Source organism: Camelina sativa, chromosome 6, assembly GCF_030686135.1.
Source record: "Camelina sativa cultivar CO46 ecotype springtype chromosome 6, ASM3068613v1".
In the NCBI taxonomy this organism is placed as follows: Eukaryota; Viridiplantae; Streptophyta; class Magnoliopsida; order Brassicales; family Brassicaceae; genus Camelina; species Camelina sativa.
Window position 1 is genome coordinate 13,837,346 of NC_141885.1, and position 22,772 is coordinate 13,860,117.

A 22,772-nucleotide genomic window follows, 5' to 3' on the forward strand; every position below is an offset into this window, starting at 1 on the left:
TAACCAACAAAGGTGAAAAGAGAGAAATATCTCTCGGAGATATTGGTAATTAATGAAAATATAAATCGTTATCTAAAATTTACTAATATCTTTAAAATTGATTGTCAATTAAAGTTATTAACAACTAAAGTTACCTTATTATATATTAGAAAAGTATATATATATATATATATATAAAGCTCCAAGTATATTTAACCAATGATATTAGACATAAGTTTTTTAAAAACAATTTAACTAAAAATAAATGAAATACCTTTATAGTTATTAACTTAAATTTCATAAAGTTGCTTATAATTTACAATTATTTTAACAAATTAAAATAAAATACACGTAATGTAAAACCTATTTGTCAAAAGAAGTTATTACTTTTAATAAATTGTTATAAAGAAAATGGTGATTTACGAGAAACTAATATAAAAAGTGGAAAAAAAAATGGGAAAAGAAAAGAGAAAACAGAGAGTTTTGCTAAAATTAGGCTAACTACAGAACAAAGAAGAAAACCAAATAAAATCCAAATACACCAAAAGAAAACCAAGTTAAGATGTGATCATTGTAAAAATTTCAAGAACTGTATTAGTGATGATAAACAAAACAGCCTCATTCAACCCTTCTTCTTCGCTTCCTCTCCTCTCTGTCGCTTTCATCCAAACTAGAAGATGATGAATCAGAAGAACATGAGTCAGACTCAGAACCAGAATCAGAGGAGGATGAGCCCGACTCTGAATCAGAAGATGATGATGACTCTGACTCAGAATCAGACTCGGAACCAAAACTGTCAGAATCAGATTCTGATTCTGCAACTTCCACCTGTTGTTGGATGGTCTTCAGATACTCTCTAAGATTCTCAGTGATGCCACTAAGACCAATGGAGGTAAAGAAACTAATTGAAAACCTCACGTTCTCTTGGTTATCTTTAGGGAAAATAGATTCAAGTGATTCCTGCATTGCTAAATCCTGAAGCCTCTCATTAAGCAACCTAATCCCCAAGAGTTCTGACAATTCCTCAAAAAGGAACTTAAGGAAGATACGAGATGAAGATGTTGTTAACCTAATATAGGAAAACACATGCCATGGGATAGCTTCTGTTGCAAGTAAATGGCCGAAAAACTTAGCAACGTTAAGCAAATTGTTAGTCTCGAGACTGTGAATCATCAAATACTGCTGAACAAAACATTTCTCAAAACCCTTTTGATAAACTTTGCTGATCATACAGAAACGCTGACCCAAGGAACCGTAGTAACGAAGATAAGTTCTCTCCTGAGAGCAGCATTTAAGAAGCATTATGCATAGTTCCATCTCTTGACCTGGTTCAAGTTTAATTCTAAGTAACTTGTGACCTGCTTCCTCCAAATCAACACTGGACATAATGGTCTGGTATATCATCCTCCTAAGATTGACAACATTAGTCTCCTTCTTGTCTCTTATTTTCATTTCTTCTTCATCAAATTCATCATCTTCGTCCTCTGAACTAGCACCAGAGTCATCTTCTTCCTCACCAAGTAACTCCTTCTTGTGTTCCTCGTACTTCTTTTGGTTCTCGAGGAAGTCAGGATCAGGTTTGAAAACATCAAGAGAGGTTTCAGGATCTATTTCTTGATATAGAGAGACATAATGCGAGTATTGTTCTTCTACGAGATCTAACTCAGGACGAACAGCGGGATTTTTTGGAAATTTGGCAAAGTAGATCCCTTCAATCAAGTACTGAACTCTCTTATCTATCTCCCCTTCATGTAATATACTAAGAAACCGCTTAAAAATCTCATTCAGTCCTTTCCGTGTAACGTCCTGAAGCCTTGCGCCACACTCTTTCACAAACACAACAGCCAGTTCGACACTGTCATCAGTCAGGTTACCAAGAAGTAGAGTGACTAATTCAAGTGCGATGATCTCCTTAGCAACTTGCTGGTTTACTAGATGTGCTATAAACTTAATAGCAGCAAGAATCTGACGCTTGTCGTTCCAAGCATACGCTCTCATTAGCTGCAAAACAACCCTTTTCAATAGAAGTAGACCAACTTGAGGGAACTTGGAGTTAACAACAGCGACTAAAGCTGCAAAGACGTCAGTGAATTCAGGAGAAGCCATTTGAGACTTGATACAAGAACGGCAGAAGAGTCCTTTTCCTCTGTTGAGATTTTCAGAAAACAATTCAGGGATTACGTTCTCGATGTTTCTTACATTAACCTTATTCACAATCCCATTAATACTTTTACGAAGAGCGTCCCATGTTAGACGTTGGTACTCTACGCTGCTCTTATCTTCAACCTCCTTCATCTTACTTTCTTGCTTGAACGGTGGAACATAAACTCCTCCTGTTTTTCCCATAGCCCTAGCATTGCTATCAGACGATGGATTGAGTTCTGGCACGTTGGGCTTTGCAACTTCACTAGTTGCTTCCCTTTCACGGCGCTTGTCTTTGTGTCTCCGTCTTCTTCTCCTATCTCTCTTTCTATCCCTCTCCTCTTCATCAGAGGAACTATCGTGCCTACCCATAGACGAGTTAAAGATACAAAACTATGAACCTTTCTCGTTTAACTCAGAAAACCCTAGCCTATATATCCAACGATATATAGCATGCAAGAACACTAATGAGGTTGTGGTCGTCGCCAAGACTGAATCAATCGGCAAGCAAAAGTGATAGTGAGTTGAAGGAAAGATTTGAGAAGAAAGTTCTCTTTAAATAGAGATCAAAAACCAAAAGCAACAAGGAATTGGAATAAAGAAAACCTGAACCATAGAGAAAAAGGAAACAAGGCTGGAAACTTATTGGGCAAGTAAGGCCTCCATGTTATTATTGGATAAATAACTTATAACTAGCAACCCAAAAGAAATATCTTAATCTTTGGATAAATTTCAAGTTAAATATAAGTCACGAAAATACAGGAGAAGATGTGACCCCAAGCTGAAAAAGTGAAAAAAGTACCTGACAACATTTTTTATGGATGACCTTAAATCCTTCACCGTTTCAACTGTACATGCTTTTACTTCAAGGTAGTCCAGCGAGTTCGGTTAACCAAAACTGAACCAGGCGATTTTATCGGTTATCAAATAAGACCACCAAAATTAAGCGAATTTATATCTATTCGATTCGGTTTGAGTTTATTTTGGTTAGTGAATTTATACCAATCATTAAGGATTTTCGGATAAAATCGGTTAAAATCAAATAAAATCGGTTCAAGTTAGTATACATTTTGGTTTTATTTGGAATAATTTTAAAGAATATATAATCAGAGTAACTGATCAGTTAGGCAAACCAAACTGTAAAGAATATAATTCAAAATCCCTCCAAATTGAACTGATTGGTCAGCCGATTTTGAACCCGAACAGTAAAATCTGGTTCGGACCAATCGGTTTGTGTATAAACCGCAGGCCTACTTTAAGGGCTTAGAGAGCGAGGAAACAACGGGATTTTGGGTTGCAATTTGTAAGGATAATCTCTTGTTCAAATCAAGGGATCACTCATCACTTCATTATGATTTCGCCATTGTAGTTTTGGGAGCTCTCAGGCTGAGCTTACCGGCGCGAGGACTAGCGGAAGCTGTGAGATTTTGGGGATATAAATCATATCACACTTTACTGCAACCATTCTCTCAAACTTTTCGATTTTGAAGTCTTTCTTGGCTCACAAGTGTTTGCTTTCATATCATAAATGATGTTTTGTCTTGAATGTTAACAGCAGGCCGATTATAATGTTGTGAAGGGGTTTTGGATCTGCTCTATGTTTTGTGTTATTATTATTCTGGTGAGAAAGCAAACTAAGAATTATCAACTTTTTCATTAAGCCGAATAATAACAAAAAAATCCAAGCATTAAAATGCCCACGAAACCATAATAAAGTACATCACTCTCCTCAAACTCCATTTCTCGATGAGGGCAACCTCCTTGCTTCCAGTCGGCTCCACATGTGTAGCAGAACTAATATCCGCATGATCTATTCACACAAATCAATGAAAATTACAATGTTAATTAGTCAAAAACGTAATAAAATTCGAAAAGGAAACAGTCATAATTGTTGATGAGAGATTAGGATACCTGCAAGTTACTACGTCGATGCTATTTTTTTGTAGTTTCATCATATATTGGCAATTTCTACATTTTCGCAACATTGTTGTAGTATTAGGATTTGAACCTAACCTCTTGTATTCCTGGCACGACCTTTTTTTATGCCAGGGAACTTTACAGTTGATGCAAAAATGTTTACGGCATGTAGAGCAGCATCTCCTAACTCCATCTCCCGTTTTCGACTCTAAACCCGAGCACCTTGGATTAGGGCAGTAAACCTTGTCCGCCACAGCAACGGATTCCTTTTTGTTCCTTAGTTCCCACATCTCTCTCAGTTCAGGTGTCAAAATGTTAGTACAGCTTTCAAGAATTAACTTGGAAGTGCAATGGTAATGACGGCATTGATAATGAGGGCATCTCATCTCACTGCCCTCGAGTAGCCTAACTGTTATATGTTGTTTCAAGCACTCCACACAGAATTGATGACCGCATAAACCAACTGAAAACATATCATCAGCTTTGAAATCATCGTTGAAACAAATACCGCAAGGCTTCCTTTCATCAGGCCTATCTATGCTGACTTCGGAAACTATTGTTTCCATTGCAAGCTTATAAGCAAACTTAGCTTGATTTCTAGTCATCAGAACAGGGGTGCAAGATGTAAATTGTTGCCTTATATGTTGCACATCATCCATAAGCAAAGCAATGGTATATTGCTCAGTCGTGGCTATCCCCAAGACCTACATTCAAGGCAAACGATATCTAATGAAACCCTAAACATTGAAATATTTAGGATGACAAAATTAATCAAAGGAGAGGGAGAAGTTACAGACTATTTTCGCTTAAACATATATATATATATATATATATATATATATATATATTGTGGAATCTTTAGAACATAGAACTTGATCAAAGAGCCGTACATATTATAGCTTCCAAACCAAGTAAAAGTGCTCATCACCTACATGATTAACCATGTGAACCTTAAAAGCCAAAAAAAAAAAAAAATTACTTACTAATTCGAAAATCTGATCATGATCGCAGTAGAATGAGATATGGTTGATCCCCAAATCCACTGCTTCTGTTAATCTTCGCTGCAACGCCCTAAGCTCAGCCTCCAAATCTGTTATGGTGGATTCATCATGATGACGTGAACCCTTGATATGAAACAAGAGATTATCCTCTTGGTCACAAATTGCAACCCCATATCCCTTTGTTTCCTTGCTCACAAAACCCTTGAAGTAAAGCCTGTACATGTACGTAGAACGGTGAGGGTTTTAGGTCATCCATTGATATATGCCGCGAGTTGTCTCTGAAGCCAAAATATGTATATATAGAGGTCATAGATCTAGGGTTTTGGGGTTTACAACTCGAGTTCCTAATTTAATTAGATTATATATCTTTTGTAGATTTTACAATATTCCCAAAATTTAGGAAGCGTATCTTTTATCATAATCCACCAGTTTCCTAAAACATTATAATGAACTGAAGATGCCCGACGAAGGGTAGAGAGATATATAAATTACATGCACATTAGAAAAAAAAAAAAAAAGTTAATCATGTTGCACTCCCATGTGTTCTTTATGAACATCTTCATCATGTTGCATTAACTTTCTGTCTTTAGTTTAAGAGAGAGCTTTTCATGGTGTATAATTTGTGATGAAATTTATTCTATTAATAATTCTAGTATTTAATGTTTATTTGGCTACACTTATAATCAAACTTAGATGTGGTCTATCTCTATTCTTTAATTTACTGGGATCAACTTAGAATATTGAGAATTGAACACTACGTATTGCATCATTTAGAAATTTCATTGGTGTCAATTCTCTCTTCACTTTATTACATAAACAATTTATTAAAGGGGCTTCATAGTTATTTGTGGATTAATATACAGTTTGATGATACAGAGGTTCCAATACTAATACGGTCGTGTAAATATTTCAGAAATCTATAAGATAATACAATAATGAGGTCATGTAAATTATTTATAATAAAGCGAAGAGAGAATATGAAATAAATTGTCTAATCTCTTATAGATTTCTCATAAAAACATGAACAAATACAAAAATACCGTTTATCATAGTCATTTTTGGCGGTTTGAAAGATTGAAACCAATCGTAAAAGTGCCAAAACATAGTAAGCCCACGAAGGCAATTGCGTTACAATTCGCAACCCTCGTTTCTCGATGACAGCAACCTCCTCGCTTCCATTCAGCTCCACATGTGTAGCAAAACTTATATCCACATCTATTCACGAAAATTACATGCTAATTAATTAGTAGAAGATGTAATAAAATTCGAAATGTAATTAATCGTTTATGATAGGTAAAGATTGTGATTAGAGATGATCACCTGCAAGTAATTACTTCGAAGCTATTTTTTGGTAGCTCGATCATGTATTGGCACTTTCTACATTTTCGCAACCTCTTGTATTCCCCGCACGACATGTTACTATGCCACTGAGCTTTGCAGTTGATGCAAAAGGGTTTAAGGCATTTAAAGCAGCATCTCATCGCTCCATCTCCGGTTTTTGACATTATAGCCAAGCAACTTGGATTTGGACAATATACTATATCCACCACAAGAACTGATTCCTCTGCTTTGATCCTTCGTTCCCATATCTCTCTTGGTTCTTGTGTCAAAAGATTAGCACAGCTTCTAAGAGTTAGCTCAGACTCGCATTGATAATAAGGACATCTCATCTCCCTTCCCTCGAGTAGCCCCGCTTCTATATGTCCTTTTGCATTTCATGCAGAATAGGTGACCACATGAATCTACCAAAAACATATGATCAGCTTTGAAATAATTCTTAAAACATATACCGCAACTCTTCCTCGGAGCAGGCGTATCTATATTGATTCTGGAAACTATTGTTTCCATTGCAAGTTTATTAGCAAACTTAGCTTGATTTCTAGTCATCAGAACAGGGGTGCTAGATGTAAGTTGTTGTCTAAGACGTTGCACATCATCCATAAGCAAGGCAATGGTATCTTTCTCAGGCGTGGATACCCCCAAGACCTACATTAAAGGCAATGTAATCTAATCAAACCCTAAATATTAGTATGACAATGAGAGGAGAGATAAAATTCACAGTACTATATTGTCTCTTTAAACTAGTTATTACGGAACTTAATAGAACAAGTTAGCTTCGAGAACAAGTACAACTGATTATTAATTACCCTATTTGACTTACCATGCGAACCTAGTAAAATCCAAAGAAAAACTTACCAATTCGAAAGTTTGATCATGATCGCAGTATAATGAGATATGATTGATCCCCAAATCCACAGCTTCGGTTAGTCCTCGCTTCAAGGCTCTAAGCTCAGCCTCCAAAGCTGTTTTGGAAGAGTCATGCTGACGTGAACCCTTAATATGGAACAAGAGATTATCCTCTTGGTCGCAAATTGCAACCCCAAACTTTGTTGCTTCCTCGCTCACAAAACCCTTGAAGTAAAGCCTGTACATGTGGAACGGTGAGGGTTTTAGATCAGCCATCGATGGTATAGTAAGTTGCCAATTGTCAGATTCTTCTCATATATATAGAGGCCAAGATGTTAGGGTTTAAGCCTTTTAGGCCCGGCGTGAGTTCCAAATTACAGGGCCATATCTTTAGTATATTTTACAATAACCCTAAATTTTAGGAAACGTATCCTTATCCTCCAGTTGCCTAAAACTCTAAACCCCTTCACAAAATTCTAATTGGCGATTTATAAAAGTACAGTATTTGCAAAAACGTGTGGATATAAATATTTAATAACGATAGAACTTGCAACTATTCCATCTGGCTTAGTTGGTGCAGCTAAGTTATGAGAAAGTGAGCTTAGCTTAACTTTTCATGGTTGAACGAATAGTGTGCACCTTGTTAAGCATGGTCTGAACCTATAAAAACTATGTCATACTCTTTCTTAATATGAAATGATCGTTGTTAAGAGGATTAGTGTTCATTTGTTTACAGAAAAAAGACCAGAAGAATTCGATGATAAGACAATTAATATACGCCGTTGAACAGTTCAATAGATGTTAAAAACATTATTTTGGCATTAACATCAGATACAAAAAAAATGGAATACATAGATCTAATAAAATATCAAGAGTTGGATACTGGATATAGATAATGCATAAATTACTGTGACAATTATATATCACTAAACAGCCTCTTCCAAGAAAACTAGATAAGTTGCGCCAAACTTGGAACATAAGTGAGGAGAGGTGGGACTCTTGAAATAATACCACAATAATCCTCTAACGTGTATTTATCCTCTCCTACAATGTATAAGCGGTTTCCGATGATGCCTGGAGAACATTCATGGTTGCAACACAATGAAGGTTTGTTCTTCTGGTAGTGCAAGACTCTCATCCAAATCCTTAAATGAAAACGACGGAACTTGCTAGCTCCATGACATGGCTCTGGTACTCTCAATCTTAGTCGCTATCCATACATCTGTATTTAATACCTTATCATAGGTAAAAGCAGTGGTCCTAGTGGATAACATACAAAGTTGCTGCTCTTCTCTAGTCGCTGACAAAGCAATCTCAGGATAGTATATAGGATCATCCGGTGGTAGAGAATGAATTTGGAATTTCTCTGTTGAATAATCAAAACTTAGTAAGAAACAATTAATATCATATGGCTTCTTAACCGCAAGCCAGTAAGCAGTTCCCTTGACAGACATGCGATGACTCTTCATCTTTGGAATAAACCACTCGGTAGTCGAACCAACACCTCTCCATGTATTAGAAGCAAAGTCATAGACTTTGTACGTAGTGCGCATTACGAGTTTTACACTTTGATGTATCCTTAATATTTTGTAACCGTATGATTTGTTACTGTAACCAAGACCGTATAGTAGTCATTTATATTGTACTTGTTTCTGGCTTGGATCCACCTGGTTTCCCTGAACACGGATTCCAAACAACTAGTCTACGGTCTTTGGTAACGCATACCAATAAACCATCACAGTGAAAGGCGTTATCACTACAAGAAAACAGTTGATTTGCGATGGAAATCTGCGATGGTGAAAGTTTCTCGCAAATTTGCGACGGAGTTGCGAGTAGTTTGCTAGGAAGGCGAGGGTACTTACAATTTCCTCGCAAAATTTGTGAGAGCGAAATCCCTCGCAAATTTGCGAGGGAGTTACTACGGTTTTGCGACTCCGCTAAAGTTCCTCGCAAAACACTCGCAACTCCCTCACAATATTGCGACGAATTAACGATGACGAAATCCATAGCAAATTTGCGAGGGAGTTGCTAGGGACGATGATGTCGACAGCCATGTTTTTCCCAAGTGTAACTGTTATGTCGGCATAACAGTAAAAGCCTCGCAAATCCCTTGCAAGATAACAAAATTTTATACTTCCCTCGCAAATCCCTTGCAAATTTCCCTAGCAAATCCATAGCAACTATTTTTAGTAAGCCTATAAATAGCAAATTCATGATCCATGGAAACCACAACACAAAACACTTCCAACAAAAATATTTTTACTACCAAAAAAAATATTGTGAGAGAAAAAAAGCTACAAAAAAAGGCCTAAACACTTTTAAATTCTATAATAATGTTTGGAGGCGGGCATCATGAGATATACACAACGAGACGGTGGATGTACAATCACAGAGATTTAGAGACCAGTGATGTGACGAGAGAGTTTTGTGATGGGTTGCGCGCTTTCATGTACCATGCGACAAACCAAGACTTTGCTCGTCAAAACGGTACAATATTTTGTCCATGTCCTAAGTGCTGCAACGATAAGTATTTGGAATTTAATCTAGTGAAGAAACATCTTTATAATAGAGGATTTATGCCAAATTACTATATATGGTTTCGTCATGGAGAGGGTTGTAGCAGTAATGTTGGAAGTAGTAGTATGAATTATGCTGTTGATCATCCTAGTAATTATGGGCATCAAGAATCTGATAAATTTTGTTTTTATGGGTATAATGAAGAAAATAGATTTCATGATATGGTTAATGATGCATTTCATGAAACTACTGCTGCATTTCCTGAGAATATTACGGAAGAACCCAACATAGATGCACAACGTTTTTATACTATGTTAGATGCTGCAAATCAACCTATCTACGATGGATGTAGAGAAGGGCATTCTAAGTTACCATTGGCATCTACAATTAAAGCTGATAATAACTTAAGTGAGAATTGCATGGATTCTTGGACTGAACTCATTAAAGAGTATTTGCCACCTGATAATGTATCGGCTGAGAACTACTATGAAATACAGAAGTTGGTTGCGAGTCTTGGATTACCATCTGAAATGATTGATGTGTGCGTTGACTATTGCATGATTTTCTGGAAAGATGATGATAAGTTGCAGGAATGTCGGTTTTGCGGGAAAACGAGATATCAACCTATTAAAGGAAGGACGTGAGTGCCATATAAACGTATGTGGTACTTGCCTGTTGCTGATAGATTGAAACGCTTATACCAATCAAAATGGACTGCAGCGGCAATGAGATGGCATGCAGAACATTCTACTGAAGAAGGACAAATTACACACCCATCTGATGCAAAGGCGTGGAAACATTTTCAATCGGTATATCCTGACTTTGCTCAAGAGTGTAGGAATGTTTATCTTGGGTTGTGTACAGATGGTTTTAGTCCATTTGGTATGTCAGGGAGGCAATATTCTTTATGGCCTGTTATATTGACGCTATACAATCTTTCTCCAGATATGTGTATGCAAAGCGAATTTCTGTTCTTGAGTATTTTGGTACCATGTCCAAAGCATCCGAAGCGAGCTCTAGATATCTTCTTGCAACCTTTGATTCATGAGCTGAAGCAGTTGTGGTATGAAGGTGTTCAGACACTAAAAGATTATTTCTCGGAACATCGACTTGTTCCGAGAAATAATCTTTTAAGCTGAATTGACATGTTATCTGTGCAGATGTTTAACGTTTCCATGAAGATCAAGACTTACTAAATTAATCCTAGAATCAGCTACCATGAGAACCATAGAGGAGGGCTTCGGAGCATTAGCAGAGTGCTTCTTAGCAAGTATCGAAACTTTGACCTGACCGTTCCATCTTTTCGATGTTGATCGTAACCGTGCTAGAGATATGGCCGGAACTCTAGAAAGAATCTCGACTAGCAAATCATCCGGAAGATATACCGTGCTTCTCCCCTCGTACCTCTGCATCATCTAATCTTTTAGAGTCGACTGCGCTTTCTTTCAGATAACTTGGGATGGAACTAGAACCTAAAATTTTGAAGTTAAAAGTTCAGATTTCGTCTAACCTAAATCAAGAAGAGAATCAAAACGATTGTGGGTAAAATTCTAGATGGGCCAAGTGTGGGCCAAAAGAGTCGACTTCGAACTCATACTGAGTTGTGTTAAAGTTAGGTTCAAACGCATTCAGTTTTTGTGAAACAGTAAGGTACTATGGTGTGGTTTCGTTTTAAGGACGAAAAAAAATTGTCTTCTCTATCATCGTTGAAAGATATAGGGCAAGCTTTCTTCTAAACACGCATCATATCTAATCTATGCTGAAATTATAAACTAGTGTTTCCAGTGCAAGCTGATTTCTAGTCACCAGAACAAAACATACATTGACATTACCAAACAAGCCAAACACAAAAGAGTTAGGCCTTGAATGGAGAAAGCATATCATGCAGAGCAGATCATGTGGTTCAAGCAGATCAAACAGAATAAAAGGAGATCAAATATTTGGCTGTTCAAGTGCAGATTAAGGGTGAACATCATCAAAAAAATTGTAGATCAGATCTACATGTATTTCTCTTGTATTTACCACAAAAAGACAAAAAATATTGAACCGCACACAGATGAACTGCAATAATTTTTAAAAGTAAAAAAAATGTTGAATGATAACTTAGTGATAGGAGAACTACATGAAAAGGTGAACTGCTATTTTCTGTTCTCCCATTGAAAGCCTTGAAGTCTTGTTGTCATAAGGAAAGACAATTAAAATTAAACTAACAAGTTACAACAGAAAGAAGTCAAAACACTAATTAGCCCTCTTCTCCAAGAACGTATCTTTCAACCGTCTGCCATTTAATTTGAGCCAACAGATTCCATTGGACTCTCACCACCTTCTCTATCAAACTCATCCATCTGATCCTCCGATCTACCATTTTGCTCAGCATCCTCAACGTTCAAAACAATCCTACGTCTATATTCATCCATTGATCCCAATAAAAAAACTAGTAACATCTTTATCATCCAAGACATACGATGGTGTCGGTCTCTTAGCATTTATATCCTCCATAGGAATGTAGCTAAGTTTTAGATTCCATGTCCTGGGAGCTTTAATTTTGTTGCATATTCTATCAATCAACTCAGAATAAGTGACCTCCTCTATAGATCTCTTAATCATCAAACTAAACAGTCGACGTACTTCATTTGAATAATATCCATCATACTTAAAAAAATACGACTGTGTAACCAGTGTCATCCATTGTCTCCTTCCAAAATAAAAAATAAAAACATTAGTATATATAATTACGACTACTAATCTCAGTAATACCAGTTGTACCAGTACTTGTCTTAGATCTATAAATTGATTCTATAGCAAAATTACCAATTCCAATCTATCTTACCATTGGATCATTAGAATTTCATAAATTACCAAATATATATAACCTTAATCGACTAAGAAACACCCTTCCTTGAAATCCCCAAATTGATGAGGAAGATTACAAAACATAAAACTGGGTTCCTAGAGCAAAATCGAACAAGAAATATTATAAGAAAGTACCTGAAATCTGAAAAATGGAGTTTTTATTTATAGTATTATACAGTGCATGGAAGTTGTTCGACGAAATGTGTGAGAGAGTTTTTTGACAAACGATATTAAAGAGAAAAAAGACATCGTTCATCGTCCTCAGTGGGGTAATGTGTATACACATACCTCGGGGATTAATAAATAAAGAATATATTTTTCTGTTTTTTTTTTTTATTCTCTGTCTTCTCAAGAAAAATCATTTTCTTCTTCTTCTTCTTCTAAACCAAATTAGCCAAACTCAATAGTTTCTTCTGCAATTGTGTATATATAACGAGAGAGAGACTTTGGTAAACTCATAGTTTCAGATTTCTTGTTCATGAATTTTATAATATAGATTACGGAAATAAATTGAGTTTTTAATGTAGTTGGAGTGGAATGTTTTAGTGAACGTAAGGTGTTCGACGAAATGCCTGAAAGAGTTATTTATCTTAGTATAATTCAGTAATGTTTGTGTTTAGCGTGTACAATCTTTTTTTCATGAATGATGAGTTCAATCTTAATAACTGTTTTGAGTTCATTCACCAGATTGATTGATCTAACTTGTGGTGCTGCTCATTAGAATTAGCAGAAGTAACATATACATGCTTGCTTTTGTTTGGAATATTTATGATAGGTTGATCTTTTTTATTCTGTGTGTAGCGAGAGAGAGAGAGAGAGAGAGAGAGAGACTCATCTCCATGGGACCAAGGTGGAAATGGAAAGGTGCTGAGTCAAAAGCACTTGCAGAACCTGTTTCAGAAACAGTCTCGGAGCTTCAATCTTCTTTGTCCCAAACAGAGGCTTCAGGCTTCCTCTCAAGTTGTAATGTACTTCTATTGGTTGAGGTTGAGCAAGCTGAGCTTTTGGACCGTTGCTGTTTCGGTAGACTTGTTGTTAGTAGCGAGAAAGATAAGAGATGAATTCAGTTATCCTTTGAAGAAGCTTTCTTTTTGTTCTACAAACTCAACTGCATCAAGATCTCTCTTCACGGTCGTTCCCTAGAAGACGAGTTAGTTCTATGGCGATCAATGAGATCCTTTAAGCCTAATTTTGCGATCTTGTACAAGGCTTATTCCCATCTTAGATTAAAGAACTGGATTGTGAGATCAGGGTTACAATATGGAGTTGATTTCGTGGTCTATAGACATCATCCATCTCTTGTCCACTCTGAATACGCTGTTCTTGTTCAGTCCATTGGCGAGAATGACCGGTTAAAGGCGTGGTCCGATGTTCATTGCAGTGTTCGCCTAACTGGTAGCGTTGCCAAAACATAGTTGGTTCTTTACGTTAATGGACAAGTCAATACAGAGAACATGCCTTTGTGTTTAGATGACTACACAGTGGAAGAGCTAACAATTCGTAGATGGAGTCCTGAACTTAGCCGTGAAGTTGAAAGCAGAACATGATTATGCTTATGAGTTAAACAGTTGTGGTGTAATGCTTATTTTTAGAGAAAGATATAAAAATAGACTAGAGGTTCTGATTCCAGCATAAATAATATACACACACACACAAAAAAAAAATGTGTTACATACCAAAAACAAAAACACAAAAAGGTACTAGAAACTTTACCACAAGAGCCAGTGACAACATAAATCAAAGCTTCCATAATATATTTGTTCTAATGAACTATATACCAAACTTTGATCAAAGATGGAAATGACTAGGATGTGATTTTGTCATCCTTGCTTCACCGGCCGGCTCATCGTTATCCATCCTCTTGACATTCCTATAAGCCGCATAAGCGATCACGTAGAAGATAACGAGCATGATTAGCACCACGATGTTGATCACCGATACTTTTCTCCAGCTCTTCTTCAAACTCCCAAGGACACCAGCTTTACAAGAGCTACACTGATAACAGAGCATGCTCTGGTCATTGCTCCACAGCATACAGTCCGGGTTAGGTCCTATCATCCCTCCTCTCGTGTCCCACCCCGTCTCATTTACATATGAAAAACCACAGTCTGTTGGTGGCTTGCAGCAGCCGGACTGCAACATAAGAATAATTTCATATCATAAACCGCAACATTAATCACTCTTTTCTATAACCCGTCCATCAATGAATAACAAAGCTCAAGTTGTAAGCATAACCTACTACCATAAAGCATTATGATCAATTACCAAAGAAAGTATAAATATACATAGAGCAAAACAATCTGTCATGAGGAAAATAAACAAAAGAGAGCATTATATATTCATATGATATATATAACAAAACAAGGACTTGAACAACTACACTTTTAAACGTTCCATGCATCTTCATCATGGTTTTGGTTACTCCCGTGTAAAGCTGGGAATATGAGCACAAATATGTCTACTTTAATAAAACAAAAATATTCAAAAATACAACAAAGCAATAATTATTTTCCAAAAAGTTGAATACTTTTTTGAGTCGCTCCAAAAGCTTATAATATATTTTAACATATAAAAACAAAACAAAAAAAATGCAATGGACAGACATAAATTGCAGAGATCTCTCTGGCAAATAAGAATCGAAGCCTAGACAAACAAATCATTGTTCAAGGAATCATACCTTTTTTACATGTTCAAATTTTGTTTCATATATGGCTTCAACAACAACAATCAATCAGGACGAATAAATTAATAAAATAAAAATTGTCTCCAGTTTGTTATTTTTATTTTTTTGCTGGAGTAAGCTGGAGACAAAGCTAAAATCAGATCTAGACTCAATCACTCAAAGTCAACTAAGTTAATTATTAAAAAATGTTCACAAAATTTGAAAGAAAAAAAAAAGATAATAATTATCTTTTCAATAATTGAGTCTCTAGTCATATGGGTCTTGAACACATGGAGGACCAAAAATTTTAATTTCAAGAAAATAACACTTAAATGCTTTGTCCCAAGAAAAAAAAAACTAATATCCAGAGACCTTTCTTAAAATTTCTGTATCTGAATATCCCAGAATCCAAGATTAAACAAAGAACATCACTAGATTTGATTCTAAATTAACCAAGTAACATATATATGTATTATAAAAAGTTACCTCAACAGGACTAAGTCTTCTAAGGAAGAACATATCAGCAGTTTCAGGTACACCGTTAAAGTTCTTTCCGATCTTCCTACAAGCACCAGAATCTTTAAGACAAGAACTGATTTTACCCCAGTAACTATCATCCGAGACTCGATCTTTCAACCAACCAGAGTAATCTTGAATATAGTAGTCAAGATAACCCCGGTTAAGCACGGTTCGACCAGATCCTTTATCGGTAACCGCGTAAGCAAAGATGATGAAACCGATGAGGGCGGCTATGATGAGAAGCATGACGACTAGGTATAGCCACATGAGGAACTTGTTACGATAACAAGCTCCAGCGAACCCGGCTAAAGAAACGACCATGATTGAGATTCCGATGACTATGAGTGGCCACTGGAGGAATCTTAAACAGTCGGTGGAGTTAGCTCGGCTGCTCAGCCATATTCCACCACCGAGGATTGGGATCGAGAGGAGGAAAGTGAGGAAGTTGACTAGACCTATGAGATGGTTGCTTGTTCTCATAGCTTTTGATGGTTCTTAGGTTTAGGTTTTAGGGTTCCTGAGCTTTCTTGAGCTTTGAGTTTGTTGTCTTGAGCTTTGTTTCTTGTGCAAAAAGACTGTAAAATGCAGAGAGGCGTTAAAGAAGAGGATGGTGTTGAAGATGATGAAGACATGATGGGTTTACATATCTGCACATGGTTTGACACGTGTCAGTACAGATTATTTTTGCTATTGGGTAGTGTGTTATTGTCATTTGATTAGTACATTATAATATTGTTGTTTACCTAAAAAAATGAGAAAATTTTGTTTCTTTATTTGTCGTGACGCAGATATTTGATTTATATAATTTGTGTGCGATTTTTTATTTTTATTTTTTGGTTTTACTAAAACAAACGATCTTTATAGTATCTTTATGATATTGATCACTAAGCTAAGCTACATATATATAAAGTTAAAGTGATACATTTCTACGTAATAATTAGGCTTTGAAAGTTAACTAGGCTAAGACGGATTAGATTTTGAACGTTTGGGATCCACATATTTCTATTAGTGACCATGTCGGTAGCTCAGTGATTTTTTAATTTTGAAAAAATTATATTTGTAATTACTGTATTAATCCACATGTTCGTGATGTTGAACATTTGACTCATGGTGATGAAGTCATATTCATCACTTGAGTTGTTGTTGGTGTGCTAGTATTTTCTACATACATATCTTGAGCTAAACCAATAAAATATTAAAGACCGTTTTCTTAAATGGTATTCTAATTATGATCATAAAACAGGTAGAGAGTTTCAAATAAAGAAGTAAAAACAAAAGTTATTAGGTTCGTCTATTGAAAAGGTTTTTGTATTAGGCTAATCTGTTGTGATAAAATAAGTGAGTTGAAAAAAAAAAGTAATAATAATAGTAATAATAATAAGTGAGTTGATTGGAGATAGTCATGTGTATATTTTACTCTATATATATGGTAATTGCAGCTATGCATATGCGTAACAAGGCTTGAATTTCACTCTATATATACGGTAATTGCAATGAATGATTAATGACAATTAAAAATATATTAAATACTAAAATATATAAATATTTAATTATTGCATTTTTGTAACTCTTATATTGTTGATGTAACTTCTACCACAATGAAATATGAAGTGATATGAAGATTACTGCATTAACTACTACGCAATTAAATAATGAAATTATTATATGCTCTTAACTAATTTGATAAATAGGGAGACACACGTCTCACTAACTTTTATATATCAAATCTCACATAATTTTGTAAATTCTATATTTGTTAGTATTCATCTAACATAGTCTTAGTGTATTTCAATATATATGTAGCATATCGTATTATGTTTATAAGAAATTCAACAGGTTTGTATCGTATAAATATGTAAAAAAATTATATGATATATATATATATATGATACTTTTGTTTTAAAATATGATGAAATAATTAATATTTTTATCATCTAAATTGTTTTTGATATAAACTTTTTTTTTGGGATATTAGTACTGCATATATCATGTATAGTTTTATTTTCAATTTTACTTGTCATCTTAATATATGTAGTGTATTTCCTATTTTGCTTTTATATTTGCGTTCATTTTAAAATAAACAATTCACATGATGTATTATCAATTACTTATTAATATTATTACTATTTTTCAATTTCTATTCACTTATTAATATTGCTCTAATCATGTATCATTTATCAGTATATAGTATTATATGTTATTATAATAGTTTATACTACATATATGTATCTTTCCAATCTTGTACAAAGATTTTCAAATGTTTCCTCAATTATTGTTTTATAGTTTTCTTAGTTCACTCAATACTCTTTCAACTATCCGACAAACGCAAGAAAACTAACCTATTATTTTTTATATTATTTAAATTCAATTATGAAGATAAATATTATCCGAGATGATTAGTCCAAATCTAAAGACGCTCTTCTGAAATGATTGATGAAGTTCTATATTAAAATCATATAGAGAAATGATTCAATTGTACCAATATATGTGAGACGAAAACCTAACTTTTATATATTTACAATTCACAACAATTTTTTTAATGAATTAAACAGAAAAACAAAACTCATGACAAAAAAAAACTCCACATTCAAACAGAAAACATCGCATGCCCGCGAGACACAATAATCAACAAAAACTCCACAAACTAAAAACTTCACACACCAAGAAAGACAACACAAAAAAAATCTACAAAAATGTTAAAATACCCTTTTTAGAGACTAGACATTTCAATGCCACCAAAACCATCTAAGAATCTAATCCGTCTAAAATTTTCCTTGTGAAGGTAAATAGTCCTTTTGTATATTATATTATATATATATACTAGGATCTCACCCGCGCTACAGAGCGGGGGAATATTTGCGGACATATACAATATATAAATTTTAGTATAATCAATTACATTAAATCATATATTTGTTTAATGGTTTTGGATAAAATAGTAGAATGAAAAAAATGGTAATATCAAATCTCAATGAGCTTATATATCAAATCTTCTCTCTTCTACCAACAATTATTTTATCTCAGCCAACATGTCTTTTTCTCTCCCTTTCATGCAAAAAAAGTCAGATCTGTTCTTCAAATTTTTGAAAAATATGTTAAAAGGCATTAAAATATATGGTCGTGAAATGTGTTTATTTGTCAAATTGAAGCACATAAAAACAAAAGCTACATTCAAATTTGTATTTTTTTTATAAATTCATATTATTTTTGGATACATTCCAATTTATTTTTGTATCCTAGTTAAACACAATCTATCATCAAATCATGACCAAAGAAAAAAAAAATTGGTCTTTATATAAAAACTAACAGATTGATACATGAGCAATTCAATGCTATCAAATAAAGAGGATTCAAAAAAGCACCATATGTTTCATTAAAGTGATTCAAGAAACATGTATATCTCGTTTGAAACCATGCAACAGTGATTGTTTCGACCTAAGTTAAAAATATCAATAAAAATAGAAAAGTTTCAGTGATTAGTGAGGAGTGAATATGTTAGTCGAATTCTATATTTATAGGATAAATAAAGTCGGTTTCAATATTTAGGGTTAATTAACATTTTCATAAATATGATCTTAATAGTAATATATTTGTGAATCAAATGTTTAAATATAGATTTGAGGTATATGCTCAATTTCCAAAAAAAAATGAAATCTATATTTATGATTAAGAATTTTTTTTCCACATATTTATTAAGATTAAGATTATATTTGCAAATATAATAACTATTGTGATATGATTTTGTAAACTATTATGTGTAACTGAAAATTTCATTTTATTTTGGTTAGTTTGTAGATTTGAAATCAAATTATACACTATTGTTCCCAAAAATATCAAAATCAGATTATTCATTTAATTTTCGAGTGGTTATGTCAAGTGGTTATGTGACTTATATCAAGTGCTAATTATTAGGGTGATTGATTTTATTTAGATTTCCTTATTATCTATAAACAGTTTTTAAATATGGTTAGTTTATTTCTTCATAATCTGAATAATTAACAGTAAAGGTTTTTGGGATTTGAATATATTTATAGTTGTATGTTAGGTACTATATTTGGGGAATGCTAAATTTAAATTGATCTTCTTAGATATTTTCCTTAAATCAAAATTTTAAAATATATTTATACATTTTAATTATGGTAAGTTTGTTTAAACGATAATCCATTAAAGGTTTTGTGATGGTTTAGAAAATTAAAATCATCATATAATTAAATTATTTTCTCTTTGATATTGTAGATAAATTACATTATCATTATTATGTACTTTATTAGAATTACATAGATAATTTTATAACAAACTCAATATTATTTTGTAAATTTTGAAAGTTTGTTTTAAAAAATATTCTCTTTTCAAAAAAATTAAAGATTTTTATTAAATTATTTCGTAGTAAAATTTACATTTTTTCTTTATTAGTTATTAATAACTTTAGTCATATAAGAAATATGCTATTTTATAAATAACAAATATGATTTTATTTAAAAAATTATATATATGGGTTTCCTAAAAAATAGGAAAACCAATATTCTCATAATTAATATGGTTTTTTTTGTTTGAAATGTTTGTTTAGGTTTCCTTTGGAGCATAATTTAAATAAATATTGCAAAATTTAAATATATTTTCAGATTCTAACCTGATAACCCATTATAAACGAAATTGATATTTCTGACCCGGATCCAATTTGGTTGATTTTGGTTAATTTTCTAATTTTGACCCGATTCATTGTCGATTTTGTATTTCTCTTTTACTTATATAAGGATATATATACATTTTTGCTTTGAATTCGATACTAACTTTATCGTAGTCATCAAAAGAGTATTTTAGCTTTGAATTCGATATTACATTTTCGATTAATGTATTGGACTTTTTTATTATTGTAGGGGGCTTGGGATGTTGAGAACAATCCTATTCCTGCCAACAATACATTGTGAGATAAAAGAGATGATAGTGACATTGCTTTGTAAAGTACTTGTTTAAGTATTTTCTGAACTACATCTCTTCCCAGCAAAGTAATACAAAAGAATGTTACATTATTTATAAAAACGATACTCACATATTTGATGCAAATAAATAACATCGATTTATTATCAACTGACGCAAAAAAAAATTTTGTATCGATTGTTATAATCGATATTAATAATGTGTCAATTACCAACAAAATATACTATATTTTCTATCAATTTGTAAAAGTGATTTTACTATTTGTGTCAGTGATAATAATTGATATCACTTATTTATATCACTATTAAAAATAAATAACTGATGTTAACATAATTAATTTATAAAATAATAATTTTAAGATTAATAAATAGTTATTGTTTTTATTCTCAAATTAGTAATTTGTTACTATTTTTAATATACAAAAATACTCTCCCAAAATCACTCGTTACAATCAATACAATAAAACTTGGATGTTTTTCACCAGGTGATGATACATCAGCTTTAACATTCAAGCTGGTGTTGACACATCAATTAAAATCAATAGCCAATAAAAACATTTTAATTAATACAACTAAGATTTCTAAACCAATACAAAAACTATGTGAGACTAGACATATCAATTAGGCCCAGAGCCCGAAGGCTGGTCCGGCCCGACCCAGCTTTGAAAAACACTAAGCTCGAACTTAATATATGTCCAAAAAATTGGACTTTTTGGACTCAGCCTGTTCGGGCTTAAGAGTTTTAGGACTTAGCCCAAAGGGGCTCAGACCGGCCCGAAAAGTCCCAGAGCCTGAAGGCTGATCCGGCCCGACCAGGCTTTGAAAAACACTGAGCTTGGACTTAAATATATGTCCATAAAATTGGGCTTTTTGGACTCAGCCCGTTCGGGCTTAAGAGTTTTAGGACTTAGCCCAATGGGGCTCGGAACGGCCCGAAAAGCCATTATACAAATATAATTATTATTATTTTAACATGATTGTTTGATTGCAATATTTGATTGTAAATAAAGTTTAAAACTCTAATCTTAGTTTTCATCTTTACTTAATACCCTTACTTAATACTTTTAAAATCTTTATCTGTGATATTTTATATGAATTATATATATTTTTATTTGGTTAAAGTATAAAAATTTATTTGGTTTTAAATTATTTATTTGTTTTAGATTAAGTTGGTTTTAGTGAATATAGATGAGTTATTTAAGTTTTGATTGATTTGTTTTATATTGCACCTTTAAACATTGCGACATGTTATAAACTAACTTATAAGTTTGAATTTCTGATCTGTAAGATAAGCCTGAAAAATCTTTTAGCTCTGTTAGAGCCGGGCCGGACTTTGAAATATACGCTCGAAAATATTTTGGACCAGGTCGAGAAGGGCTCAAATATATGCGGGTTTTGCATATTTCAAGCCGGACCGGGTCGAGCCAGCCCGATTGACATCCCTATGTGCCACATCATGTTGTCTTTCACTTCATAAACTCTTGCAGACATAATAAAAGAAAAACACCAAGACTCTAATTGTTTGTTCGTCTCCTTCACACTAACTTCTCTTGAATTCAGTTAGAGAGAAGGAACAAAAGAATCGTCACAAAGATTTGCCTTCAATGAAACAATCAAAAAGAGAAGAAAACGCATGACTCGTGCGGCAAGAGACATGGAAGAAGCTTAGGTCATTGTTAAAGAGGCAAAACAATCTCACCAAATTCACCTTTGATTAATTCGAACAATAATTTTATCAAAATCTACAGATTATGAAATCAAATTATCTCGTTATCGATAACTTTTTGGAAGAAGAAGCGAAGTTAAAAATTAGGATAGGGAAGAAATTTGAAAAGATAGACTAGAGAGAGAGAGAGAGAGAGAAGAGAGAGAGAGAGAGAGAAGAGAGAGAGAGACATCGTGATGTGAAGATGAAGGAAGAAGAGAAGAGAGACATAGAGATATCAATTTCGTCTCTCCCTAACCACACAATTGTCGTCTGATATACAAAAGATTAATAAATAAAGAGCAACTTAGGCATGACAAAGTTCATTAATTTCTTTTAGAATCGCAGGTCTA

At 33.7% G+C, this 22,772-nt stretch overlaps 1 protein-coding gene, 1 long non-coding RNA gene and 4 pseudogenes across 3 annotated transcripts; 1 reads left to right on the forward strand and 5 right to left on the reverse strand.

Annotated features, from left to right (window-relative positions):
* Positions 1-597: 597 nt before the first annotated feature.
* Positions 598-2,493, reverse strand: LOC104793794 (uncharacterized; annotated as a pseudogene).
* Positions 2,494-4,591: 2,098 nt separating this feature from the next.
* On the reverse strand, positions 4,592-7,502 carry LOC104698885 (E3 ubiquitin-protein ligase RSL1-like; annotated as a pseudogene).
* An 893-nt stretch (positions 7,503-8,395) lies between these two features.
* On the reverse strand, positions 8,396-8,779 carry LOC147942557 (putative F-box protein At4g10190 pseudogene; annotated as a pseudogene).
* Positions 8,780-11,800: 3,021 nt separating this feature from the next.
* On the reverse strand, positions 11,801-12,876 carry LOC147942558 (uncharacterized). The gene is made up of 2 exons (XR_015558993.1): positions 12,732-12,876; positions 11,801-12,438 (listed from the first exon to the last, which is right to left on the reverse strand). It is a non-coding gene; the product is annotated as an uncharacterized LOC147942558 (long non-coding RNA).
* Positions 12,877-12,920: 44 nt separating this feature from the next.
* LOC104790801 (tRNA-splicing endonuclease subunit Sen2-1 pseudogene) lies at positions 12,921-14,232 on the forward strand (annotated as a pseudogene). Its single transcript, XR_015558992.1, has 2 exons — positions 12,921-13,045; positions 13,398-14,232. The product of XR_015558992.1 is annotated as a tRNA-splicing endonuclease subunit Sen2-1 pseudogene (transcript).
* LOC104790800 (tetraspanin-3) lies at positions 14,168-16,544 on the reverse strand. Its single transcript, XM_010516585.2, has 2 exons — positions 15,745-16,544; positions 14,168-14,729 (listed from the first exon to the last, which is right to left on the reverse strand). The coding sequence occupies exons 1-2, from the start codon at positions 16,255-16,257 to the stop codon at positions 14,385-14,387; spliced, it is 858 nt and encodes a 285-aa protein (XP_010514887.1). The 5' UTR covers positions 16,258-16,544; the 3' UTR covers positions 14,168-14,384.
* Positions 16,545-22,772: the final 6,228 nt, after the last annotated feature.

Coding starts and splice junctions, on each gene's coding strand:
- LOC104790800 (XM_010516585.2), bottom strand. CDS start 16,257: ATGAGAACAAGCAACCATCTCATAGGTCTAGTCAACTTCCTCACTTTC. Junction 14,730..15,744: donor GAAGACTTAGTCCTGTTGAG/GTAACTTTTTAT, acceptor CTTATGTTGCAG/TCCGGCTGCTGCAAGCCACC.